The sequence below is a fragment of the Mycteria americana genome, chromosome 3 (genome assembly GCF_035582795.1).
Source record: "Mycteria americana isolate JAX WOST 10 ecotype Jacksonville Zoo and Gardens chromosome 3, USCA_MyAme_1.0, whole genome shotgun sequence".
Taxonomy (NCBI): domain Eukaryota; kingdom Metazoa; phylum Chordata; class Aves; order Ciconiiformes; family Ciconiidae; genus Mycteria; species Mycteria americana.
This window is the reverse complement of record NC_134367.1, coordinates 110,454,650-110,482,471: the sequence shown is the minus strand read 5'-3', so window position 1 is coordinate 110,482,471 and position 27,822 is coordinate 110,454,650. Positions and strand designations below refer to the sequence as shown.

The 27,822-nt window shown below is 45.7% G+C and overlaps 1 protein-coding gene across 1 annotated transcript in view; it reads right to left on the bottom strand.

Moving 5' to 3' along the window:
- Positions 1 to 4,970: 4,970 nt before the first annotated feature.
- The window catches only part of CAPN13 (calpain 13), a 42,663-nt gene continuing 19,811 nt past the window's right edge, over positions 4,971 to 27,822 (bottom strand). Inside the window, 14 exon segments of the mRNA XM_075497192.1 lie at positions 4,971 to 5,054; positions 5,057 to 5,130; positions 8,060 to 8,176; positions 11,105 to 11,183; positions 12,274 to 12,342; positions 14,004 to 14,071; positions 15,128 to 15,185; positions 16,242 to 16,304; positions 18,011 to 18,047; positions 19,582 to 19,739; positions 22,829 to 22,974; positions 24,485 to 24,651; positions 25,506 to 25,580; positions 27,005 to 27,090. Of these exon segments, the coding sequence (XP_075353307.1) occupies positions 4,971 to 5,054; positions 5,057 to 5,130; positions 8,060 to 8,176; positions 11,105 to 11,183; positions 12,274 to 12,342; positions 14,004 to 14,071; positions 15,128 to 15,185; positions 16,242 to 16,304; positions 18,011 to 18,047; positions 19,582 to 19,739; positions 22,829 to 22,974; positions 24,485 to 24,651; positions 25,506 to 25,580; positions 27,005 to 27,090 (1,281 nt within the window).

Below are 27,822 nucleotides of genomic sequence, written 5' to 3'. Positions count from 1 at the left end.
CATACACGCACCCCTCGCGTGAGGAGAGCCGGCATCCCCAGCGTCTGTCCGCGGGGAGACAACCTTATATATCGGTGAGGTTTCTCACCTGGGATGTCTGGTGTCTGCTGCCGGCTTTTTAATGAAGAAGAAACATTTTAGTCTGTGGCCAGGCTGAGTTATTAGAGACAAGGATCTTTGTCTCACGACAAGCAGAACTGCCTTCCGCAGAAATGCAATTATGCATCGTAACAAAAGGCAAAGTAAAACATTGTCTGCAAATTAAGATTTTTAAGACTGATCTTAATGCGCTGATCTTAACAGCTTGATATTTTTATAGATGGGACTTTCACACAGCAAGAATGTATTTAAACCTGTTGACTTGAACTGAATTTCACAACTTTACCACAAGTGACTTCTGTGTAGCTACAAATAGCTTGTTCCAAGCAGGTCTGAGCCAGCTTGAGCATCCCTGAACTGCATGGTGGACATCATACAGAAGTACTTCCAGATTTCTACTTACCCTTTTTGAATTCCCAGGCTAAACTAAGCAAGCATACTTCTCTGAAACGGATCTACTAATACGCCTTTTTAGCAAAGCATATTTATTATTCCATGGCCACCTTTTTTATTTATCTTCCCTCTTTGCCAATTATTTTCAGAGAGCTTAATTAATGATTAATGATTTCAGGTGGGATGTGTAAGTCACACTTTGGAGAAGGAATCGGTTTGTTTAAAAATAACTGAAAAATATTGGAATAGTCTGATTTTACTGATTTCCCTTTCCCCACATTTTCAGTGAGAGGGTGGGTTCAGTGGCCCCACTTGTACAAGACCTACCAACATGAGTAATGCTCTCCAAGCTGCAGAACGAGACACCACTGCAGAGCAACCTCATGATAACACAGACACGGGTCCCTTCTTTACCTTGTGACGCAGTTGTTGCTCCAGCATGTAATGTCTCACTGCCAAATGAGTAAATCTGTTTGTAGCATGTGGATGCCTCGATGGAAACTTGTGATGAAGGTCTGGGTGAGGCATGGTGTGAATTACATTGCCATGGCAACCCTGAATTGCTTTCATCCATCGACATTTGCATCCTTCTTTTTGGCATTTTCACAAATAGAGTCTTCAGAGATTTTTTTTTTCAATAGTTGAGTAGAATAGATCACTAGATTTGCTTTTATCGCCACGATAAAAAAGTATGAAAGAGGAGTTTGTGTGTGGGCTACAGAAAGGTTACAGTTATTTAGCAGATTTAAGTTAAACTTTTGAGCAGGAATTATGTCTGAAGAACCCCTATATTTTTAAAGACAGCGGGACAGAGAAAGAGAATGCAGTTCAGATAAATTTCTCTCTTCCCAGACAGTCCTGATATAGATGCTGGAAATCAGAAAAAGACACCGAACAATCTGTTCTACGACCCTAATATGCCTCTTCATTGCCGTAGCAAATAAAATGGAATCACTACAGTTGATGAACTCAAATATGCATAAAACTTTCTTATTTATTGGGCATTTTTATTAATAAAAAGGAAAAAAAAATCACAAACCTCCTGGTGTTATTTATGAATTATGATTAATTTCTTCAACCTTTTTCTGGCATTTAGAAATGGCACACAAGCAAATTAAGAAATAATTCAAATAAAGCTGTGTCTTAATTGTTTCTGTTACCGAAGCAATAGTCACTCCTTCCACACAAAAGGCCTGATTCTGCTCTTACTTGCAATGAAGTTAATGGAGCTGTTCCTGACTTCTGTGCATTAACCAGGAGAACCAGCTGTCCTATGTACATGAAGATGAGAGAAGATTATACTGGGCACTTCCAGCTTGCCCCGACCATTAAGTACTACCAGCTTGCCCATGGATCTCTCTCATTATCTCCTCTCGTCTCTCCAAAGCAACTCCAGTTTGCCTGAAAAGGACTCTCCATCCAGACATCTGAGTACCATCAAGCATAAGCAAATGTCCGTAAGAAACCTGGCTTCACTCCTTCACAGGGTTTGGTTTTTCAAGAGCCCCATGGATGGCTGTTGTATGGGATGGCCTTGGGCTGTGTCATACTGGGGAGTGGAAAAGACACCTAAAACAGAGGTAGAGACTCACTCAAAACACAGACGGCTGGAGGTCAGTCTTTAGAAATCACTAATGAGAATATTTTTTTCAACAGAATTTTTTTCCAGCAAACACCAAGTGTGTTTTCTCACATCGCTCATGGTTTGTTAGGCCCTAGTTTAAAGAATTTCAGCGCTCTGAGGGGCCCGTGCTGTGACTGCCCAGTCTCCGGCTGCAAGTGGCTGCTGAATTGCTCAAGTGAACTGCTTATGAACACCCTACAGGCAGAATTTCATTCAAAACCGGTAAGTGAAAATTATGATTAATGATATATTTGCAGAAGTTATGATCAGTTTATGAATGATTCATGAAAGGAAAAAAGACGACTAAATAGACTATGAATATCATTTGCAAGCAATAATTTAAGCAACTTCATTCTCCAAAGTGAGGTCCTTGTAGTCCCATATTTGCCTAATGATAGTCTGCGGTGCAAGGGGCAGGTGCTGTGTTGTGACTAATCTGTTTCTACACATCAATACATCAAAATACAGCTTTGCTGTCACAAAGGGAAGGTACACTGCCCAAAGCTCTCCAAATGCAAAGGGCAGACCTTCAAACAAATAACTGTGTGCAGACAGAGCTCAGAGAGGTGAAAGCATGACAGCGTTGAGTGGTGAAGCCCAGCTCCTGCTGCGGACGGACACAATGGATGCAATTAGGAGCCAAGACAGAGGAGCAGCCAGGCATGAATGCTGTCCTGGAGCCAAGGGTGAAAGACACAGAGCTGTCCCTGCCCTGAGTCTGAATCTACCAAGCTTTCTCCCTGGGGGAGTGTAATTTACACCCTGATTATACAGTTCCTCTTTCAACTTCTCACCAAAGCTGGCATCCAATGTCAACTGCCTTCAGAAACAGGATGTGAGACACCAGAGATGCTCTTCATGTATTAGTTATTGTAATTCCTGTCTATAGGAAGGCTCATCTGGATGCAGTCCCTGGATTTCAATGAAGGTCCTGGTATTTTGGGGTTTTTTACTCCGTTTTTGAACGGGGTTGATAAAGAAAGCATATGACTTTACCCAAGGGTGCTCCGTGAGCTCCTGGGGTCAACCACAACACAATGGCAAGAGGCTGCTGGCTCTCCACTGTACCTTTTCTCTAAGGAGTAGGTTTCCTCCCTGTTTTCTCCTCAGTGCCAACTGTCTGGGACCAGCACTAATGCTTTACCCCTTGCAACTGGGAACAGCTGTGTCCCAGTGTGTTAGTAGAAGCACGATGGCTGAGATGGTTTATGGATGTATAAACAGGACAAGTTTTGTAGGAAAAGGCAGAGTTCTTCACTAGAGCAAAGTGGCAAAATTGGAAAGTCCAGGTAAACTTCGGGGCAAAAAAGCCCCTCTCCAGGTCTGACACGGAGGGAGCAAACATCAAATGAAACACATGGTAGGGACTGTTGTTCAAAGGTAAACTAAATTACATAATTCAGTTAAAAATGTGAAATCAGACTGACCAAGAAATCTAAGTGACTTCATATCCCCACCCTCTACTTGGCTTTACATCTGCTGCAGCTATGTAAGATATGTAGCAGTAATTGCATCCCTTAGAAGAAGACAAAAAAGGCAAGTTCTGCTAGTTCATCTATTGAAAATGTGTTACCTCAGGTGGCAACAGGGAGCAAGTGGCTAACTGAGCCATTGGTGGTCTGAGCAACTAAGGCCAGCAACAATTCCCCAGAAAAAGTTGCCCAAAGTCCAATTCCCTTTGTGGCCCCTCTCCAGCCCCACTCACGCTGCAGCTCTCACCTTTTCTCTTTCTCTCAAAGCCCACCATAACCCCAGGGTGAGCTTTCTATAAGGCCCCCACTCATGTTCACTCTGGCCACTGTAAGGGCACCCACCCCTTTCTTCTCAGTATGTAGAGTACTAATGAGATTTCTTACCAGCCACATTGAGCTCTGACATCTCTTTAGGTGTACATGACGAGAGTCAGCCACTGGAAAGAGGAGAAGAAAAGGTGCATTTAGATAGTGATGTCTTCAGACATGTGTCTCAGTACCTTCAGGCTGTGACCCAGTGACTATGGACCTTTTGTCCTGCACAGGATACTTAAGGGGTTTTGGAATTGCCTTTTTCCCTTATTACAATTCAGACCTACAAACACTTTCCGTATGTTGCTTTCCATGATAAATTATTGCAGCAGCTGCGGCAGGAGCAATTGCTGGGAAAGGATGGCACCTGTGTGATTGTGAGCGGAAGCGATGCCAGGCTCTGGGAATGTGGTTGTCCTACAGGCTACCCCATAAAACAGGTTCAGGGCCTCTGCTTGGAAACTCTGCTCAACTCTTGGTGCAACAAAGATTTAATGAATGATGAGCCACTGAACTAACCACAGAATGTAAACAGGAGCCAGCAAGATTGTAAAAAGCTTTTTTTAAAAAAATCTTTTTAAACACTGTATTGTCAAATAACAGTCCCCAGACTGATAAAATGCAGCACTCAGGCATATCACTATGGAGCACAGCAGGATTTTTGCTTCAGACTAGCTGATAAAAAGCTTAATGTATCCCCATTCGGCTAGCTATCCTTCAGGCTGTGTTTTTAAGACAAACAGCAGCAGCAAGCATTTGTCTGCTATTTCTTTCTTAAAACCAAGATGTTTTGCAATTCAGAACTAACAGATGGGACAGTAAGAAATGAGGGCATGGATTTTTTTTTTATCACTTCCTCAAAGTCACTTTGAGCAATGTTTCCAGCAATGACAGGCTGGCATCAGTAAGGGAACACTCTGTGTTTTGGACGTGGATGGCCACCACTGAGCTGTGCTCACCCTAGCGAAGCTGCGTGACTGGGGCCAGGGAACCCCAGGGAAATACCTCCTGGCTGCCCATTACGCACATCCATCCAGCCACCACTGCTGTTGCTGTCAGAGGCAAAACCCCTAGCAACATACATCACACATCATCTTTAACCTCACCCTCCTGCTAACGTACTCAGTGGTCCCACTTCAGACCTGGAGAGAAGAGAAGGAAGGAGCATCCTCACCTCCGTTGCCGTTATCGAAATTTGTGATCTGCCTTCTGCTAAGTTTTGAAATGCATCTAGAGATAGAACAAAGAAAAATGTATTTCTTGAGGAGGAAGCAAGAATGCAATGCAGATACAAGGCTGTGGCAGCTGAGGAGCAGAGCTGCAATCCCTGTGCTGGGAGGCTCTGCCTGGCTCAGGTGCCCACACACGCTGTCCTGCCTAGCCACATCTCGTTTCTGTGCTGGGTACCCCTTCAGCCTTGTCCCTTGGATCACAGCCTGCAAAGGCATCCCAATTGCAGGGCCAGAATCTGGCAAAAGTGTAAGGACAGGGAGTGCTCAATGTGACTGCTTTCATCTACTCTCATAATTTGTTTCAAGAGTAGCTCCTGCCTGAAGACTGACAGGAGAACAGTGAACTAATGAAACACATCTTCCCACAGGGAAACTTTCTGTTGGTCCTTTTCCATCCTCCCCGGCAGTGAGTGATTCTCTTGCAGTCATTAGTATGCCTTGCAAGCTTTTTCCAGGGATGGAAATGCAGATGCTGCTGTTATTCAGCTAGAGTTTGAAATTAACATTGCTGAAAGTTTTCTGACAGAACACTTTGCCATCAGAAAATTTAAATCCATTCAAATATTGATATTCTATGTGCACATTTACATTGCAGTTTGTCTAGGAGAAATGTTCAAACCCAAGCATTTGGATAAAGTCAAAACACAGTATTTTGAGTTCTTTTTATTTATTTTGAAATTACTTTTCTCCTAGAAATGTGCTGTTATAAACAGTAATAAAAAGTTGAAACAAATTGAAGTCTGTCTATCCTTGAACGACACGCTTCTCCAGGAGCCTGCTTCCCACCCTGAATGGAAGAGGCATTGTAAGATCATGAACGTTTTGAGACCTTTCCCGGCTTTAGACAAAAGTGCAGGGCTGCTGGGAGAGTGTAGGAGCGGGGCACAAGGGCGCGTTGCTCGTCGGCCCCTTAGGAGGCAACCAGAGCTACCCATATGATCCAGAGCAGAGAGAAGGCAGGCAGGAAAGCTAACACGATGAAGCACGTCCAGCCTATAGTGCTCTGAAGAAAGGCATAGCACAAGGAAATCCCCATGTTGCGCCCATCCCCTTGACAAGGTTGTATTTGCAGGGCTGGGCTTGTGCCCAGCAGTCTTTCTAGGAACAAACGGCAGCGCTGAAGTTACCTCCTCTGGGCAGAGGTAAGTGCCCCTTTACTGCTTCATTAACTCCAGTTAAATAGAGTTTGCAAAGAAGCTGCTGCTTTTCGTTTGGGTCTCATCTCTGGCTATCTTGAAAGGATGAGTAATGATTTAATGGGACAGATTTTATCTTCCCTGCTTCATTCACATCATCATAAAGGTGGACTGCCTTTTATTCCCACTTGGCTCCCTTATCCTCTCCTGTAAAAATCTTATTCACAATGATTTGAAAAGTTTGAGAAATGTATTCCACATTAAACCCTCTGTAAAGTGATAACTGAAAGACTTAAGAGCATTTTAAGATACTCATTACAGACAGCAATGAAACTTTTAGAGATTCCTTTCCACATGGATGTAAAGGAGCTGTCTTTACACTGGCACTTAAAATCTAAGAGGATCTTTTTTTAAGATTAAAAAAAATGCCATGGTACTAATTTAGGCATAAGACTTTTCATCTACAGCAAGTGACATGTATAATCACAAAAAATGAGTGTTTACAAGTTGTCGGTTTTTTAATGAAAGCATTAAAATCAGGACACACACTGACTTTCTGAGCTGCTTCTGCTGTATTCCCTTGAAGTGGGATTTTAGGCAGTTTCATCCAGGCGGATCCACTGACCACTACTGGCCCATAAAACACCAGTGATAAAAACGCATGGGCAAAAAATGAGCATTCATTTCCATGCACTGTTGAAACCCAGCTCATTCCAAAGATGAACTAAATCGCTGTAGCAGCGTTCTAGCACATGGGACACAATTGCTGGGTTTGTTTAACTACCAGTATTTCCAGTCAAAATAGTTATAATAGTAAAAATTATGCTTTTGTAAAACAGAATTCTATTTACTTTCAGGCAAAGGCTTATTTACAGACACTCCCTCCTTGCAACTGCCAGACAATAGCTGGACACAACACAGGGCATGGTTTTGTTTATCCGCTGAGAAGGATCTCGGACCTTCTCCTTACCAAAAAACTGAGAGAACTTCACTGAAGTTGGTGGGAACATCTCTCCAAAAAAAAAAGCAAGCACCTCCCTTGCTGTGGTTCAGACTTCTCCAAATTTTAACCAAAAGAGAAAGCCTTCCACTTGAGATGAGTTGCCTCTTTCCTCTTCACTGGCCATGAAGGCATGCAGTCTCCCCTCAGTGGCACCAGCAATGCTCCACACCACCCTGGAGGAAGCTCTGCTGTGGACCAGGATGCTCAAGCTTGTGTGGAAGGGCACCAGCTCAAGGACACATCTTGTTTTTTAGAAAATGAGTCTTAGTGCATAGGGTCTCTAAGGAAAAGCCTGCAGGGGCCAGGCTAAATTCATGCAGCAAAAAAGGACTGGCAGCTGAAGAAGCTTTGGATATACATTACCATCGCTCCTCAGCAGGGAAAAACACAGGGCAGCGTGGTGCCATTGCAGCCCACGGGCGCTCTGATGAGCTCTGACGGGAAACTGGGCGCCGACCTTCCTTCCAGCCTCTTTCAGGAGAGGCATCGCTGCATTCCCGGCTGCTGCTTTCTCCAGCACTAAACCGCTCTCTACCAGCCAGTTGCTCCTGTGGGCAGGAGGCAAATCTGGTTCTGGCAAACAGGCTGCCCAAAGCGATGCCTGGACCGTGCCTGGACTTTGGGCCAGTTTGTTATTTCCAAGCTACACTGTTAGACATGTATTATCATGTCTAGCAGCGTGTCCCTTGCCCCCTGCCACTGCCCTCAGTCTGGCTTTGCAAGCTCCCCGGGAGGGACTCTGCTGCCACATCCCCTGCCCGACCCCAGGCCCCAGCGCTGAGACTCACAGGTCATGGTTTCAAGGCGCAGCATGCAGCACACGAAGTCAGAGAAGCCGATTCTTCTGGCAGCATCGCCGTACCGTAGGGTCATCAGGAGCAGGAGCTGCTCATTAGCGGCCAGACCTGCGGGGGGAAGAGGAATGGCAGCGCTGCGGACTCACTGTGGGGTGATGGACCAGCTCTGCTGGCCTTCTGCACCCTGCAAAGAAGCTGGGGCTCTCCCTTAGCCCCCCACCCTGTCATGCTGGGTCTCCTCTGCATCCCGGGATGGCAGCTTGCCTTTCCCCCAGGTTTTGTGCATAAGAGTCAGGGTAGGATGATGGAAAAATCAAAGTCCATTTAGCCAATTACTCGAATTGTGGCTTAGGTCAGCAAGCAGGAAACATAGAGCTAACTAATCTAGTGTTATCTTGCTTTGCCTTTTTAGCATTTATTTTCTACATGAAAAGGTGATTTTCTTTGGCTCATAACTGTTAAAGTCTGAGCATAGCATTTACAATACCACTGGCGCTTTCTGCTAAACGGGGAGATACCACACACTCATGCTATTATGCAGTATAGCATGCCTAGGATTCTTAATTTTTACATTTTTTCTTCTATTAGAAAATGGTGAAGGGTGCATTTCTTTTTTATTAGCTGATTAGTCAGTATTTGTGTCACAGTCTGTTTTGGATGGAAATTGGTATTCAACTGAATGAACAAAAATTGCCTTTAGGAATGATTCTTTTATTAGTTAAATAAAACTACCCTAAATGTGCTGGCTACATAAGAGAAATGATTTAAACATATTTTGCACTAAAAGCTGATTTGCTAAACAAAAGAGACATTTTCTGCAGAGAGCTGGACTGATAGCTTCGGTTTAATGCATTCTCTGAGACTTCAGAAAAGTCTCATTTGTTCACTCCTAGTTTTTAGTGGCTCAGCTGTAAGAGAAGTAGCTTTCCTGCTTTTTCACCCAGCTCTGAAATTTTCAGGTTTAAATGAACTCATCATGGAGCCAAATTAGCTGGCTAAGCAGAAAGGAAGGAAATTATTTCTCTACCCCTGTGTAGGGGGAGATACAGGCAATGGAAGTGGGTTAGTAAGTTGACAAACTCTGGTTGCATGAGCCTAGTTGGAGGAGGTCTCCAGCAGGAAGCAGACGCACAATGCTGAATATTTAAATAATGGAAATACATTTGGGGTTAAGATACCTTTCAAATTAAGATAAACCCAATTTTAGATTTTGTTCTAGGAGAAAAAATTAGTAATTAAAAAAATCTAATGAATGAAATTTCTTCTTTGAGTTTGGTTTTAAACCACTGCCAAGAACCACTGTAGTAGTGAGCAATGATTCCTATCTCATTTTTAAGCTTTTGAAGGCAGTGGGAATTCAATCAAGCTCTCTCTGGAGAGCAGATTCCAGCAAGCATTGCAGTGCTGCTTACGAGATGCTGTAATCATGTCTTACGCTAGTAAAACACCGACAATTTGGCATGGTCAGTCTGGGATACACTTGCTCTGAAATCTTCTCACCTGGCAATGTCTCTCAATTAACCTCATCAAGAAGACTAAGTGTCAGTCCTCTCTGTTCCCAAGACGTTTCAGTTACGTGCTGTTGCTTATTTGTAAGGTTACTCCCCACACCTTTTGTCTGCTGGATTGCTCACTCTGGTTTTAGTCAAGCTTTAAAATACAGACTTTATGTTTCCCGATTTTTTAAAATTATTTTGATGCATTTAATGTTGCCAGTGAGGAGTTTGTAAATACCCTAGGCCAATGCTCCTGCATTTCAGGGCAGCACTGCTGTTAATGCAGCTAGTCTGCTTTGGCAGAAAATTTGACCCATCATTATTATGCTTTGAAGCACTAGGACAACAGTGAAAATTAAGCACACACTTCAGTGTTTTGCTGGGAAAACACTGAACACTTCAGGGAACAGCTGGCTGGGAGCTTTATTTAGATACATTAGTGCCATTCCCAGAGGCAGCACCAACCTCCCAAACTCTTTCTGAGGCTGTCCACTCCTTCCTGCGTAAAAGCCAGGACAGAGATCATCCCAGTGCAAAGCCAGGTTCAAATGCAGCTGTCTGGCTCAGAAGGAGGCAAGAATGAACTTATAATTTTCTTTTTTTCCCTCCACTCAGAAATGCTTATAGCTTAACATGTATTGAATTTGCCATTTAATAGTGCCTTTTTATCCCTCCAAATAGCTGCACTGTTTCAGCTGCCAGGGCTTCTCAACGTAGTTTTCCTCCCAGTTTTACACTTTAGCGCCTTTCTTACAGAATGGACCTGGCAGCTTCTCCTTTGACATTTGGCACATTAGTGCTGCACTCCTCAGGCAGATGCTAACGCTCTGCCCACCTCTCAGCAACAAAATATCACACGTACATCCCCTGAGCTGATGGCTTCCACGGATAGCACTTCTGCACCAGGTTCCTCCTGGGGACAACACCACTCCAAGCTCCAGGCAGCCAAATGGGAGCTTCTCTACTGTGTGACTGCTGTCTCAGAGCTGTATTTCATGCACAAAGGCTCTGGAGAGATGACCCAGCTAAAATGCTTCGCTCCTGTGAAGGGGTCCTATGCACTCACTGCAAGTTTCAGCATTCGTGTAGCCAACAGAGGTCAGTGCAAACTAAATAAATGTCTGTCACTGTAGCTTTCCCTTATAGACTTAGTCACTGCCCTGAAGAGAAACTGCAGGAATTTGGGCAAGTGCAAGCATGGACTGTTCCTTGCTCCTTTCCTCTGCTGGATGTTTTGTCCGTGGCCTAGAGAGACTACGGGTAAGTCAGTCTGCAGGCTCTGGCCAGTGCTGTCTTTCTCTGCATCTCTCTGCTGGCTCCCCAGCTGCAGTGCAAAGGGCTTCTCCCTGAAATGAGCTTTCTGTCTCAATGCCCTAAAACAATGCAGACCTCTGAGCAGAGCTGTGATCTAACTGGCACCTCTGTGCAATCCAAGCCTCTTTCTCCCTGAAGCTCTTTTTTTCTTTCCTCTCTCTTTTTCATTCTTTCCTTCACCGCCACAGGGACAAGAAAGGGAGCTGCTCAGGACCTATGGACATACCTGCTGTCTGTATCGCGCTCTTCAGTTCAGACACATCAAGAAATCCGGAATGGTTTCTGTCTTCCTTCCTGAAGATATCCTAAAAAACAGTGTAAAGGCAGATTTCAAGGTCGTATCAGCATTCCCCAAATTTACTACTACTACATCTAATTATGTAGGATGCTTTCCCTCCTTAATAAATAGGCTGCAAGGAAGTTCAACAGATGAGATGGGGTGACTATAACAAGGGAGACCCATTTCCAGAAGGCTCCGACAGTATGTTATGGTGTAAGAAATCCCACACTTTTGGGTGGGTGGAAGCCTTTTTGCTCACTCTCCCTGATTTATGGGTGCAGGCAGCAATGGGAACGCTCACACCTCCACTGACAAAAAGACATTGTCTATAACACATGAAATAAGTCCCTGAGTCCCAGAACAGTGTGGGGTCACTTTTCCCAACACACCATTGAAACCTCACAAGCCACACTGGAGGTGCTGTCAGTGGGAAGAGCACCATTGCTAGATGGGGAACTGGCACCCCATGTCCTAGGTGGCCTCAGACCATCTCAAGAGGGATGAAACAAAGTAGAGTCCACCCAACTTTGAGGCTTCAGGAAATCTTCCCCTTCCGCCACAAGACTGGAGGGAGAAGGACCTGGCACAGAGAAGCTGCCTGAATGTAGGTGGGACCCTAAATACCAAGTTACCGTCCTCACTGCTTCCTGACCTAATGCTTATCCTGGAGCAGAGACATTTCTCCCAGATAAACTTTCATCGGATCCTACACGCTCCCACTACAAACTGCAGCAATGAGGAAGTGACAATTTTCAGATGACTGTTCAAGAACTCATTTCAGCTTAGAAAGCTTTCAAAAAAATTGCCAGTGGTGGCACACAAACAGAGATTTCCATCAAATTCTGAACCTAATTGGCCTTCCTACCTTTTCCCACTTTTTCCTCAATATTACCTGCTCTAGAAAAGCCTCAGCTGCTCATTTGGAGCACTTTACAGACTACTGCTTTCTGAGCTCTCACCCTTTGCATGAGAGGATGGAAATCTGACCCACTAAGCAAGCAACCTCTGCAACGTTTTTCCCCCAAGTGCTTTGATATCACAGAGCATCTGCACCCCGCTGATGAAAAGCCCAAGAGTACAGTATCAGCAGAGAAGAGAGAGCAGCCCCCGTGTACCATGTACTTAGTGAGACGTCGCCAGAGGCTCCCGAACTCCCGCAGTGTGAGTTGTCCATTTGAGTTGAGCTGTGCATTTAGTTAAGAACTGAACAGTTAATGAGAGCTAAACCTGGCTGTCTTCATTCCCAAGGATGCTGCCTTCACATAAAGATGTAAGATGTAGTCTCTTCCGTTTGTTACTTTGTGTTGAGAAAGCCAAGAGCTTTTCTGCTCTCAATTATGTTTACAGTTAAATTCACCTTCTTTGGCACATTGTGCAGCTGCTCATACCTGTGCTCACAAACAACAAAAGGTTTCTATTTATATGGTGCCCTTAACCGCAAGGGAACCTGCGGTGATCGCTTCAGTTGACATTTAGCCATGGAGCACAGAGGCACCTGTGGATGGCCATGACCCCACGCTCCAGGCCACGTGTGCCCATTGCCTTGCCGCTGTGCATGAGGCAGAACAGTATTAGCTCTGCCTGGATCCTCCTGGAGGAACAGGCACTGAAGGAGCCAAGAGCACGAGGAGCCGATCCTGATGCCTGCCATCAGAAGGCAGCAGCAGCCTTTGAGCCGTGCATATGCTGCAGGCAAGAAAACACTTCCCTACCACGAGCTGCGGGAGCCCGTGGGTGTCAGCGGACATCTCCCATGGGTGCTCGAAGGACTATGTCAGTGGATCAGCTCCCCTCCGTACACCATCTAGGAGCCCTGGCCAGGCATGCAGCACCTCACCTAACGCAGCCGGGATGGTGAAAACTCCCTGAAAGCAAAACTCATCACCAGTTAAATATAAGCAGACAAGCGCCACTGCAATGAAACCTGACTGAAAAAAGCTGATCCTGTCTTTGCAGGCCAGGATAGGTCACACTGTACATGGGTTGTATGCAATCCAGAGAATGAAAAATCCATCCTGAATTAAAGCAGAGCAGTGGCTTTGTCAGCTCTTTGCACGTGCCATGCATTCACAGCATGCGTGCCCCCAGGAGGGGCTTTGGAAAGGGCAAAAAGTGTCTTTCCCTGGCTAGATGGATAATACAGGAAAGAGAGAGGGACTTCTGGTCATTTTTATTCATTCCCTGGCAGTCTGTAAAGGTCTGAAAATGTCTCAAAGTTATTTCAAAGCATGGAAGAAAAGAGACAGCGAGCAAGCAAAGGGGGAGAAAACACACGGGGGAGAATTTATGTTTTCATCAAGGAGCCCTCTTGTTCTACAATGGCCAGCAATGTATTTCCAGTGTTGTCTCCTGTTAACAGTAAAAAGACTGCATGATCCATCTAAATAGGGAAGGTACACTGGAAAGGATGAATAGTCTGCCAGGCAAGTGCCTGTGATTCGGTGATGACAGTGCTTCTCCCCCTAACAGTAGCTTTGCTGGTGGTGCTAGCAGGCTGCTCGAGCTGCCATCACAGGCCAGCGTGGTTGCAGCCATGACGGAAGAGCCGAGTTATGCCTGAGCTCTGTGCAGCCTCCTTGCTTCGGGCTCTGCCTTGGGCCCTGCAGAGGTGAAAATGAGAGCAAAGAGTTAGCTGGTAGCAGAAGGTTGACCCTCACCTTTCAGCAGACACACCAGAGCCAGGGCATGCATGGCAAACTCCTGCGTAGACTCTGGGAAGTTATTTATTGAGGACTGTGGCTAATATTTACTTGCAGGTTCTCACACTGGGACGCTCAGCTCAGCCATAACTCAAGGCAAGGATGGGCAGCACCAGGGAAGTTTATTGCTTCTACTGAAAGGATACATCCACCAGAGATAAAATGCCTCTGCATGAATCGAAGCTGAATCTTCCTCCCAGGCTGGTCATTTCGTCTGCAAGGATCGACAGAAGGAATCGGTGAGACCGAGTGGGGTGACAGAAGCACTAGGTCACCGTTCGGAGGGAAGGAGGACACCAGTCTGAAGGCTCACGTAGCTAACTAGCCCCACATTAGCTCAGGGTCTCAAACAGCAGCCAGGGCTACATACCAGGCTGAGGTCCACTGAGGGAGTCTGACGTGTCTCAGACAACTCTATTGCTCCCTTCCCTAAGGACAGGTGCCCTGTTTGGGCTCAGAGGTAGCTGCTCTGCACAGTCTCTGCCCACCTACCTGCCCTGATGGAACTCTTCCCTCTTGAAATAAGGATAAGGGAAATGACAGTGACAAGAAAGGCCATTTATGCTGAATTAACGAGTCCTAGGAGCACTTTGAGCCTTGTGCATGGCTGAATTGGTTCAAGCCCTTCAGCTGTGCCTGTCTCATGCTATTTTCAAGGTGGGCAGGTTAAGAAAGCTGGGAAATGCTGAAAGCCAGCTTGAGGCCTCTGCAGAGTAGCGATGCAGGCCAGGGCTGAACTGGGAGAAGTTGGGTGACAGTGAGGAGAGTGGGAGGCACAGCTCCCTGGGGCGCTCACTGGTGCAGCCCAGCCAGGGACTGAGTTCCTGCTGCAATCGGTGGGGCACAGAGCAGGAAGGGGTGCTCATGGGGGCTGCAGGGACATCCAGGAGAAGGACAGCATAGGGCAGGGTGGGTCTGCAGAGCAGAGGCTATCCCACAGCAGAACTGGGAGGGGAAGGTGAAATTTGGCTGTCAAACAGATGCACAGCTTTGCTGACGGCCATGCATTAAAGAGCCTGTTAGCAGCTGGTCTGGGTTGTGTCACCTTCTTCACGTGAACATTACTTTGATTTAAAAAAAAAAATAAAACTAAACTGTTCCAAAGGAACCCTGGTGGAGGCACTTCTCATTCTTCAAGATCCAATAGTGCAGTAGGGCACACTGAGGATTTTTTGAGGTCCATCAGGACACCACTAAATCCTCTGTCTAATTTACACTAGACTAAGGATAGGGAAGCACCACCAATATTAGCTGTTTGTAAAAGCTTTACCTTGCAGGATCACTTCATTAAGGAGTTGTTGCAGCTGCGAGGCATCAATAGCTGAGCCCTAATGCAGAATAAAATGCAAAGAGAGGTCTGTGAGCATAAAGTTTTCTCCTGTGTCACTTTTGCCCCAAAATGCTTTACTCACGCATTGTGGCAACCAAGAAGGACCTCTGCTTATATCAGAGGAGCAGCAGCACCCCCACGGGAGCATAACAAAGCCCTCCACGCTGCTGGGCCACTCTTTGTCCTTCCCTACAAGAGTCTGCAGGGGAGTTACAGGCAGTCCCCGTCACTGTGGGGTATTTCCAGCAGTGATGGGAACACTTGGTGACTTCACCAGCCCCTAGCAGCTGGGGAGTTGCCAATGGGCAGGCACAGCAGGCAGCTGGGTGAGTGGGCTGGGAGCACAGGCTCTGCTGCCTGCTTCTCTCGAGCCGCCCAACCCATCAGGGAACCTGACTGCCTCCCTCCTGAGATACCCCCAGAGCATTTGGCGTAGCGTTCATTTTCACCTTCATGCATTGATATAACTATTAACTGCAAGAGGTCCACTGTGCAAAGACTTTGGGCAGTGATTTTTTTTCTCCTCTTGAATAAGTCGAGGAGTTCTTTATAACAGTTTATTAAACCATTAAAAGCACCTCCTGTGAACACACAGAGTTTGGCTCTGAAAGAGCAGGAATCAATTACTCAAACGCTGACTGATGTCTGGTTTCCAAATGCCGTGAAGGCAAAAGGAAAATGATGCTGATGAGAGGGGAGAATAGCCAAGGCTTTATAATTGCTTTCAGTAAATAAACTAACACCTCCCCACCCCACCGAAAAAAAAGTACACATGCAAGCCCATCACCAGCGCAACCACAACTCTCCAGTCCTCCTCTGATATATGGGGCTAGCCAATCTGTCCCAGCTGAACGTCCCATTTTTCTGGGGGTTTTGGCAGGTCAATCAATACTGTTTTCAGGGTATCCACTTGAGGATAGAGCTACATTTCCAAAAAACATTTTTCTAAATGGATTTGTATCAACATGGGAGATCGTTTTTGGTTTGGTTTTTTTTTTGCAAGTCCACATGCCTTTTTTATTTATTTTTCAGCAAGGTGTTTTAGATAGGATACCTGCTTAGCGTATCTTAGGAATACAGCCTTATAGGAGCTGTCCTGGTTCTGTCTTGGCACATCCTGGATCAAAGACAAAGTACACACATAAATAATTCAGTTACAAAACAACTGGAAGCAGAAGTCTGTGCATCCAAACAGCACTTTAGAGAGGGCAGGGAATGTACGGTACAGGCTGTACTGTACAGTTTTAACACCCCGAAAGTAAAGTGGACTGGGAGCTAGAAAGAACTACTGCAATGAAGGAAGAAGCATAGTTTGGATGTTATCACCTAGTACAACCAAGAAGGAGCAGCTCAGGGCCAGCAGAAGACAACAGAACACAGCCAGGGTGGAGTCCAGCAGGTCAATACATGAGTATAGAGATACAAAGCCTGATCCTTATTGATGGCCCTTGGTTGAAACCACTGGTTTAGTGCATGTGAAGACTCATGTGAACCAAGAAAACAGAGCAGGAGTTTACTTTTCCTTTCTCTCATACCTTCTCAATCCCAAGGTTTGACTGTACCTGAGCAATTGCAATTCAATGCTTAAATGATTTTTTTCAGCCCTCCAGTGGGGAGATCCACCAGGCACTAAGGGGAACTATCCTTAACATTATAAACTTTCCCCCAAAAACCTAAGCCTAAGCCCTAATACCTTCCGCTCTGTGCAAGATAATTCACACCAGTGAAGCTCAAATACCTGAACAAAAGCAGAAAATGTGGGTACCATAATTCATCAAAGTCAAAACATTGGCTAATGACAACAGCCAAGTAAACTGACAGCTTGTCAGTGGAAAGAGATAATAAGCCACCATTTACACTACCCCTCTAATGGGGCTTAATTGCAGGCTGGAAAATGAATCACAAGGAAAGGGCTCTGTTTTCTGTTCTCCTGAAGCAGCTTTACATCTTTGGCTTCAAAGACCTGCATTGAGTTTGCACTGCTATAAAAACCAGCCTCCCAGCAGCACAGTTTTGCAAGCAACTGGTGAGACAGCAGCATGGACTGGACCAGCTCTGGCAATTTGCACAGTTCACAGTGAGGAAGTCCAGCAAGAGATGGCAGCTGGGCTAGACAGGCTGAGATGTGGGTTGAACAAGAGGCGCAACCAGTTTTGAAGTGTAATTTCCCTTACATCTGTAAAGATATCCTGATGGAAATCAGAAGAAATCTGCTTTGAGCCTCACCGCTGTGGACTTCTGTGCTTTATAGGGTCCAAGCACTTAAATGAAGCCATTCCCATGGGGAAGGCATGTATGACCCTGCTCTCAGGTGTGAGGTCTTTTTAAAAGAGGTCAAACTCAAGCTGTGACTTTTCATCAAAGTTTCCCCCTCTCTCCTCCCTAGGTACATACCCATTTTACAGACATTGCAAGAATTTAGTATCTTTGAAATGCTCTTCCCCCAACTATATTTGGTTGGTCAAAGCCTTAAAGGTGGCGAGGCGAAAAGGACAGATGGACAGGCCGACAGAGGGACTGCGTAAGATTTGTTTCCTTCAAAAATCAGGCTCTGAAAGAGTCATATATAAAGAGGAAGGGCTTTGTTGTCACTCCTGTCTCTCCAGAGAGGCACCCCAGGCTGGTCACCTGCTCTCCCAGCAAGGTCGCAGGGTGCCAGAGTTGAACTCCAGAACAGGTACTGGGTGGTGAAAGGAGATGAGAGTAGACTGGCGTCTGGTATGTAGGGAAGGAAGGAGTCAGTAGATGTGGCTACAGAATGGTCAGCTCCCTGGGAACCACTCACCACCACCAGCATCTACATCAGTTTTCACAGACTCTTACCATTGGCAGCACTGGGCTGGGCGGGGAGTTTGAGTTCCTAGAAAAGAGTTACAAGAGTCAAACTGGGGGAAAACGGGCCTTGTCAGAGCATTGATTTGCAGATGTGGCAGAAGGCAGGCACCAACAGGAGCACTCACCCAGCCCGCAGCCCCACAAGACCCAGCATCCACACCTCCCAGCCTGTCCCAGTTCAGTCAAGCCTGTTGCACCAGTCCTGGGTCTCTCTGTGCAAGCAGACATGAGCAGGTCTGAGTCTCCGGCTGCTCTGGGGCCACTGCCTTCCCCGAGCTGGCCCTGCTGGCACCAGCAGCAGAGAAAGGGTAACTTGTCTCACTCTGAACATGCCAGGACTAACCTCCCCACACAGAAGACAGGGCTGCCCTGCCTTGAGCCACATAAAATTTTCACCTGCTTTCTCTTTGCCTAGTTTAATAGTCAGAAATAAAAATAGCATCTGGGCTATTAAAAGGCAACATCTTCTAAATGTCTGCAGACTGCCTGAAATTGAGCTGGGGTCACCATTCCTTCTGGGACTCGCTTAGTAGCAACACTCAATACTTGAGCTTTGCTTTTGGTGGAGAAATTAGGCAAGCCAGATGCTATTTTTATAGCATCCATGCTATTATATAGGTGAGAGACCCACAGGAAGGGGATCCCCACGCTTGGAAGGTGTGTGAGGGTCACAGGCTCTCCTGGACAGACCTACCTCCCAAGGCTGAGCCGCCCTGTGCATGAGTCATCATGCTGAAGGCAGTCCAGCCCAGAGCCCTGTTTGTTTTCATGTTTGTTTTCCATAACTAAGGATTTGCCTTAGTCAGTTCTGGGCTATTTTTGCCAGGGGCCAAAGCCTAGAAAGCAATCTCATTATTAAGATACGGGCCTATGAGGTAAGAGCTGCAATCACCTCCACTATAAATCTTGCTGCAGGAAAGCCATTGCACGTCTGATGCTTGAACGTCAATTGGTAAGGCTGAATGCTGTGGCTTGCTCTTTATGTAGAGCACACCCAGATATTGATGTGAGAATGTGATAATAGCTGCCTTTGCATGAACCATACCATTTTTTCCACTAAACTTATCTTCAAGGCCCTCTCATACCCACAGGGAGCCCTGCCAGCCTGACTGTGAGATGGCTGGGTGAAAGGATCGAGGCCTTTCACTGCTCTTTGCTTCTCTAGGTCCCACTCTGAGCAGAATGGGACCTGATCCGTCTGGCATCCAGCCAGCACAACATAAGAAACTAATAACAGCTGTTAAGAAAAACAAGCTCTCAGTCCTCCTTTCACTAAAGAGAGATTTCCCCATAATTGGGGGAGGCATATCTCACAATTATTGCTCGCTTGTGTGGCTCTCTGTACCAAAGCTGAGACCCTTGGTGGCTGCAGATGAGCTATTGCCCTGTTCTGCAGTGGCCACCCCTATGCATCTGATCCCCCTCAACATGGTGCTTAACACTCGGCTGTGTCTTCCCAACACACTTCCAGAGTATGTTAAAAGCAAATTGCCACATTAGTTATCTTGACATTAAACTGTTAAATCCTGGCACACTGTAAAGAGTACTCATCATCTTACTCTTTGTAGTCTTGATTCTTCAGGAAAATTCGTAAGAGAAATTCGAATTCTTGGTCCTCTGTTGTAGCAGGAATGACAGCATAGGTTCCTGGGCTCAAGATAAAGTAGTTGGTCACATCTCGAGTCAGAAGAAAACTTTGTTTCAGAATTTTGGAGTTCTCCTGAAAGAAAAATGTAGCTGGCTATCTCCCCTCCATGTCAGGAACCAAAATAAATCAGCAAGTGCACCCACAGCAACCTTACATTCCCACGGCTCTCTAAATATACACTGCATCTAACATGCCTTAACCTCCCCAGTAGCATGAAAAGCCCATCCAGGTGACAGACGTTGTTCAAGGACACATCAAAAATGCACAAGGGTGGAAGATTTGAAAGAAACAGAAGGCAAAATGAATGTAAGTGGATTTGAAGAGAACTTCAATTACCATTAAGCAGACTGGAGTTCATGAAGGAATCAAGGCTGAATACTCTTCCTAAAACTTCCCTGAGATCTAGTGTGACTCAGAGTGGTCAGAGAGCTCACTAAGCATCCCACCCAGATGACAGTGCTTCAAGCATCACAACCCAAACCTTCCAGCAAGTGTCACAAGAAAACAGAATATTCTGATCTTTCTTCTGTTATTCCAGTATTTTTGCTGAGATGAAACAAATATAATGCAACAGCTATTACTATGATGACATGTAAAGATAGCATAATAAAAACCCCTTACTAAACATATTCCCCAAAATACATCAGTGTGTATAAATTCCATTTAGAATGGTTATACAGCGTGGCAGAGTTATTTATGAGCCATGCCTTTGGGAGAAAATAACATAAAACTGCTATTTTGGGAGGAAAAAAAAAGATGACTACTGTTACAGACGGCTGGGAGGTATGTAGACTGCCAAGTATTATGGGTCAGATCTTGAACAGATAGAAATGGGCAGTGCTGCAAAGAAATAAATGGTGTAATCCTTTTCTTACTTTTGGGTCTCATTCCACATTTCTTCTGGTAAAAAGCAGAAGCAGATTAATATCTCAATGGAGTCAAAACCAGTGTGAGATAAGAATCAGCCTCTATACATTGCTCAGCTCTATCACACAACATTAAACTTCCCTCACAGCCATGTATTAGTGCTCCACGTTTATATTTAATCAAAAGCTTCCTAGAGCTATCAGATATGTCCATTCTGGTTTGCATCCTTGCCTGCACTGCATTCCCCTCTCATCTTGCCAAGGGATAATACCCTTTTTACTTCACAGCAACAATTTGATGCATCTCAAAAGGTACTGAACAGAGACTCATGCTGCTAATGAATAACGGCAGTGAAAGCAGTTGAGGGAGGAAGAGTGAGGCCACACGACTCTTACCAATTGCACTCTCCTTGCACAAAGAAAAACCCTTGTAAACTTTTACACAAAGGTGCCACCTCTGATTGCCCTCAAGCACTGAGGTTAGATGCTGGGAAATAAACCAACTGTACACCTACCCTGGTTTTAGCTCCTGGACTTGGCTTTTGCTGCTACCAGGGCAGGACGCTAGGCTGGCTGTGAGCAGCTGGTAGACCAGCTCTTGTATTAAAATACTTAGGCTGTGTTCATGGAGGAATATTTTCTGTATAATCTGCTGTGTGGATTTGTACCAATGACATTACATTACTAAAAGCTATGGTGTGACAGAGCAGCATGACAGTCCCCTTTCCCTCATTGACCAGGTGCTCCACAGTAATCTGGTGCCCCTAGCAATGGCCTGTTCTGGCCTTGCCCTTCAGCTCCTGCACAGGAGATCATCTGGGATCAGAAGCCCAAACTGAGCTTGAGGTGAGCCATGGATTGACAGCCCACAGATGCTATGTCTCATTGCATTTCATCCATCCTTGGGAATATACCAAGAGAGAGGAAAAACTAAATGAAGACACCTGAGCATCAACTGGAGGGGAAGAAAGAAATTTTAAATATAAAGCAAGAATAGAGCAAATCTGTCCTCTAGTCTACCTCCTGATTAAACAACCTCTTTTCAAGGGATCCAAGACCTATGCCATCACCTCCCACTGAGGGTCCTTTGAGGGTCCTTACCTCCCACTGAGGGAGGTAACTAATCAAGGTGGGCATGCATCATGCAAGAGCATGCAGGGACCTCCATGTCTGCTGGCTGTTGGGGGACAGCTGATGAGGATGCTGGAAGCAGCGAGTTCCCCATTTACCAGGAGCAGCAGCTCCTTCCGAGTGGCACAGCTGGCCCATGGAGCCCTGCAGGGCTGATATCTGCACCAGGCAGAGGATCTCCTTGCATAGGGATAGTGAGTTCCACTTGCTGGAGAGATGATCTTTTTATTACATCTTTTATTTCTCAGACACTGTTTTTTTACGAGCTACAAAGCCGGGCTTTTCCTTTATGAGGAGCTGTTAGACTTATGGCATCAATTATTCAAAGTCTGGGACTAGAGCAAAGCCCTCCAGTGATCAGGAGAATGTGAAGATAGGGTCGTACCAGTCTCTGCTTCCTTTTGTTCTTCAGGTTAAGAACAACTCCCTCCTACCCCCCTCAGCCTAACAACAAAAAAACTTTGGAAAAGGCTAACATCCATCCACACTAGCAATTGCACTTTCCGTAGGCCTGGTAATGCTCTGATAATAACTGCCCTTGAGATGGCAACTCCCTGGACAGTCACCAAGAAAAAAAACCCAAAACAACAGGGAAATTGTGGTGGAGGTCCCAGAGATCTGAGTGAATTGCCTCTGCACTGGTCTTGAGCAAAGCCTTCCATATATTTTGCAAATGGGTTTTACATGGCATTTCTGTGATAGAAAAGGGGAGATGACTAAGACAGGCCCATTTTGGGGAACAAGAAGCCATTCTGTTCCCTACTAGACCTGGAGTACTGCTCAAGTGCTGTGGTTAGTTCTGGCTGTCATGCCTTGTGCTGGGCCAGCAAGGCATGTCACCAGTGTGTTGGGCACAGAGGATATTGCCCTGGCATATCTTGTAACCTATGGACCCCCTGGGTTTCCCAGGCCTGTTTTGGGATGCTACAGAACTGAAAGTTCAACCTTTCCTCTCTTAAGACATGAATAAAGGAAATGAAGCCTGCCTAACTCTACTTTTCATGTGATGTTCTAAGACAGAAGGCATTGAGAAGTTCAGTCCAAATACTGACTGCTCTCCTTTTACAGCCCAAAAGGCAATTCAGTCTTTCATTTCCATGTACAGGTATAATAAGCCACACAGAAAACAACAGTGCCTGCATGATACCTGATTGTGCTTACCGTGGTGATCGAAAAGCCAATCTTCAGGTTTTTTGCACCCTGCATATCCTTAGCATGTTTTTGCATGAGCGAAATGACTACATTATAGGTTTGGGGGTCATAATACGGCACTTCGAAGAAATACTGAGGGTTCGTTGGAACTGCACCTGCTGACAAAGTGTAATAGTTTAATAGTAGCCACATAGGTGCCCCGGTAGTAGCCTATTGTGTAAGATCCACCTTATATGGACCCAGAGGAATAGGTAGTTACTACTCCAAGACGCTTTCAATACAACAGAGCACTGTAGTCTCTACATTACCTGTAGGAGTTGAGGCATCTGGAGTTAAACTAATTGCCCATTAATCATTCTAGAAATCTCTGGCAAAGTCATGAAAGTCATGCAGATTTCTCAACCCCCCTACCTCTGCTTCACCTACACGGCACACTTTCCCTGAGGCAGAAAGGCACTGATTTTCAATCAGCTGCCTGACCCAGTGGCTGAGCTGAAAAGGACTGTGGCTTGGAGATCGTAAGCACATAAAAGAAAAAGACAAAATTGTCCAAAGCTATCCTCCCCTTCCTTCCTGTTAGTGTTTGTGATGGGCAAGACAGAGTGTTGAGCACTAGAGGGAAAAGGCTTCTTCTTGACCAAGGTTTTGGTTAACAGGAAGCATCCCTGATAAGAATCTGAATTTTACTGCTGTAAAATGCCCAAACTGGGGAAAAAGGACTGAGATGGAGGCATCTGCTTGAATCAGTCTAGACTTTAAGCCACATAGCTGTGTTGGGTGGCCTCAAAAGCTGCAATTTAGCCCAAAATTGCACCTGGACAGAAACTCTACTAGAGCGTCAGTGGCAAAACACAGCTCCGAGGAAAATGGCTCTGCCTACATGCTCTCAGTTCAGCCCCTGCACCTCCTCACTCAGTCTCAGTGCCTGTGGTGTGCAGTGGCACAGGCGTTACTTTACTGTCACCCCTTGGTCACCAGACATGCTGATCAAGCTTATGAGGAGGAGGCTGAAACCTGTAAGCCAAAACCTGTTTGCTGCTAAGTCAGGGATCAGCGTTGCAGAAGAAAGAAGCTCCTTCATTGACCACATGCTACCATCTTAGATTAGAAACACAGAGCCCAAATAGTGATGCAGCTGTAGAAAAGAAAGGTAAGATAAGATAAAAAATTTTAAAAATACTACTAATAAATCGGAGCTCGCAATGCCTGAAGAGTCCTTGCACAGGCAGTAAAACCAATGGTCTTATCTGCTCAAAGGCCTTTCTACCTTCGAAAATAGAGCTTTGTAGCACAATTCTTTCATTTCATATCCATTTACTTTCAGAGTATTTCTTGCTCTGTAAAACCAGCCACATACTTGCCAGACCAGACTTTCTGATGGGGTCCCCGTAACACCTACTGCAACTGGCTGAAAGAAGATAGACAAGCACATTTTGATTTAAAGAGTTTAGGGTTTCTAAATCACAAATCCCCTGTTTTAACTCAGCAGCCAGTGCTGCTGCTTTGTTTCTGCCTCTTTAGCTGATAGGTGCTGTAATGGGAAAGGGCAGGCATTAACAACTGGCAATCCATATTTCTGCAATTCAGTGCTTAAAGTGAATATTTCACTGTAAGCACTAGTGGAGAGGAGGAGGGGACTGGGTGACTGCAGCAAGCATTTATTACCTGGGGAAGAGTTGTTCCTGCCTGTGGCAAGGACTGGACTCCACAGGTTGATGTGCCTGTCCACGGACCATGTTGTGCAGTGTTGATCTCCAAAGTCCAGAAACGTTGGGGTGCTATTACATATATACAGCCAGGAAAACTGCTCCTGGAAGTTTTCACAAGACATCCTGCAGAGAAGGAGAAAATCTCACCTTTCCGTTTGAGACAGCGGTCAGGTACTCACGTTCACCCCCCATGTCTTTAAAAGGGGATTACAGAGAGCACTGCAAGCTGTGGCTGAGCCGGCTGATACCTTGCAGAAGAGGTCAGCTCTCAATGCACTTGAGCTGCCCTAACCGCACCTAAAGCCCTAGGGAAATTACAGGGCATGTTCAGTAGTACCTAGGTGGAGCCCTGCTATCTCCAGCACATCTCTGCCACTGCACCTTGGTTTGTCCCTCTGCAGTGTCCTGCCCCACACCCATGCTTTGCTCAAGCCTGGAGTGTCTATCTCAGACCAGCCTGCTGTTCCCCTGCTTTCCTCAGAGCCTCAGGGGCAAGTGTGCACTTTCTGAATAATAATAGCTTTTCTAAAGGATGGCTCACACATGGCTAAACGATCTGAGAGTAATCAGGGCAGTGAAAAACCACAAGCACCTGCAGAGCAGTCAAGTGCACAAGCTCTATGACCTGCTCAGCCACCTGTCCCCTCCGAGCACCAGCCAGTCCAAGGTTCAAGCTTGGCGCTTTATGGGGGAGGGCAGTGTAACAAAATGTCTAGGTCTCAGGGAGCTGGATTTTTACTTCTCTCACTTTTCATTTTTTTCACCAGCTTGTTACTTAATCTTGGCCAGCTCCATTTCCCCAGGTCGTTTCCTCTGAAACCATGGGGTCAGGACAACCTCCAATTTGCTGTTGGCACAGAGCTAACACAGGGTGCCTTGAGCCATCACTAAGAGCAGAGAACTGCCTAAATGACTCTTTTTTTTGTAATGAACGTAAAGAGAAAACCTGGTAGACAGAAGGATTGATAGGGAAATACCAGAATTCTCCATCATCCTTATTTCTGAGGAGGGCTTCTCTGAATTTAGGCTCCACATGGTCCCACTGAGGAGAGCTGCAAACAGGAACAAATCAAGCAGCAGATGTGAGGCACAATTTTCCATCTCTCTGGCCAGCCCATTCCTCTAACCGGCCCATCAAGTCATGAGGCATCAGGAGGCGTGAGCAAACTGCGCATTGGGAACAGGCTGGGCTCGATACCTTCATAGCCAAGGCCAGCAAACAGAGCTTTGCGCCTTTGCTGTGCCTGTCTGAGTTGCCCACCCTGGGATGGGGAATCCTGCCTCTGCTCTCCAAGCCCCGGTCACCTGTCCCCATGCTGGAGAGGTTAGTGAGGTACCAAGGCATAGCACTCTGAAGTGCCGATACTACATTGACATGTAGAGGGCACATTAGCCAGTCAAATGTGTTGTTTCCAAGCAGCGTGTTATAATTAAGTGATAATTGTACTTTCTGCAGTGTAAGATAAATAAACAGAGCATGAATCAATAATTTATTGATTTATGCAGCTTACCTGTGAATGCGCTCTACTGACATTTCAATTATAGTTAGGATTATAGTTCAACCTTCCAAAAAATGGGACGATGCTGTCTGAGCAGATAGCTATTATCCCAGCCTTAAACATGTCTGCACCACCCGCAAACCCATCCAGACGCATCATGCTAGCCTGACTTTTCTCAGCAGAGAAGTTATGAGTGATCCTAGCAACAGGGAGAGGTGGGATGCTATTAAATCACATAAGAGTGACACCTGAACATCTTTCTAGTCAGGAAAATACTGATGCAATTCCACCAGGAAAACTCACATCTATTTATATACAAAACACTGTTGCAGTCTTCCTCGGTATCATTCCTCTCCTCAGGAAAGAGAAGCTAGCTTATATACACAGCAGCAAAGTGGTCCTTGCATCTCCAAAGCTGCGTGCAGGATCCAAAAGATCAGTTCAAGCATTCCAGCGGCACTTTGCCTTTGCAATAATCAAGGACCCTTTTTGTCCCTCTGTGTTCAATACTGCATAAAAATACTGCCCTACACTCAGGCACTCTGCTAACCATCCTCTTCCCAGATTCAGACTCATGGGAGGGGAAGAAGAAGCAGGAAGGTGGATGCACAATTGCTGCAGGAGAATTCAATAGAAGCAGCGAGCCGGTGTCTAGGGGCACGGCCAGAGCTTACTCCAGGTAATAACAACTCTTTCATCCATGAGTTATCTGGAATTACTCACGGGGAAAAATGTACATATAGACAAAAAAGGATACCTGAGCTAGGCCTAGTGAGGATCACATAGAAAACCAATGCCGCATTAGTTTTCCCTGGATTGGATTTCTGTGGGCAGTTGCTTTGCAAATGGAAATAACGCTTATAATAAATTGATTTAGAAATGTCTGCTTCATTATAATAGGTGCAAGGCAGAGGTCCTTTACAATAAGCCTATAAAAGAGGGATTCTCCTTATGAGATTAAAGCTTTAAGACCATACTCATCACTCCAGGGCCCCTTCCACTCCCCGTGGCCCCATGGATTCCAGATTCTGACGATATGTTTCCAGCCATCCTTGTAGCGTATCTGTAAAGAGGAAAGAAAAATAAACTCAGTCATACCTTTTCACTATTGTGATATTCAGTGAAGAGATGGGTAGTAAAATGGATCTTTTTCTATACCTTGGAGGCCTGGTTTAACTTCTGATCTCATTTGACTGCAGCTAAAAAGCAGTGCCTTTTACTATATTGTAAAGGAACAATGTGTGGGAGAAAACTGTGCCCATTTTGCTTTCCCAAGGACAGTGAATACCTGACACAGAGGGAAGCAGCAGCATTTCTGTCACATCGCATGACTTCAATGGCCTTGGAAAAGTCCAGTGCCTAATCCTGCACATCTGATGCTGCGAGTCAGCAAAGGCAGAAACTTTGAGGAACCGGGCCACCAGACTGCCTGGAGTGAATGTCGACAGTCAGCACAGAGAGATGATGATGATAAACAGAATCTATGTCTCTAGATCTACAGTATTGTGGTTTCCAACAGCTGGATTTTGGTGCTTTTCTCCTCTTGCTGTCACTGCCTTAAGCCAGAAGCAACTCACTTTCACCAGTGAAGCTGAAATGGTGGAAGTGGAAAGGAGAAGCAAACCTTTTTGTTTCTGGCTGTCCTTATGCACACAGGCAGTGCTGGAAACAAAAGCCATGGCAGTCTCTTCCCAGGCAAAGGCCCAGCCCCTGGCCAGCCTCAAGTTATTTCCCCACAGGACACCCCACTGGATGCCTTGGCACTCCTGTAAGGTGGGGTAAGGACTGTTTCTCC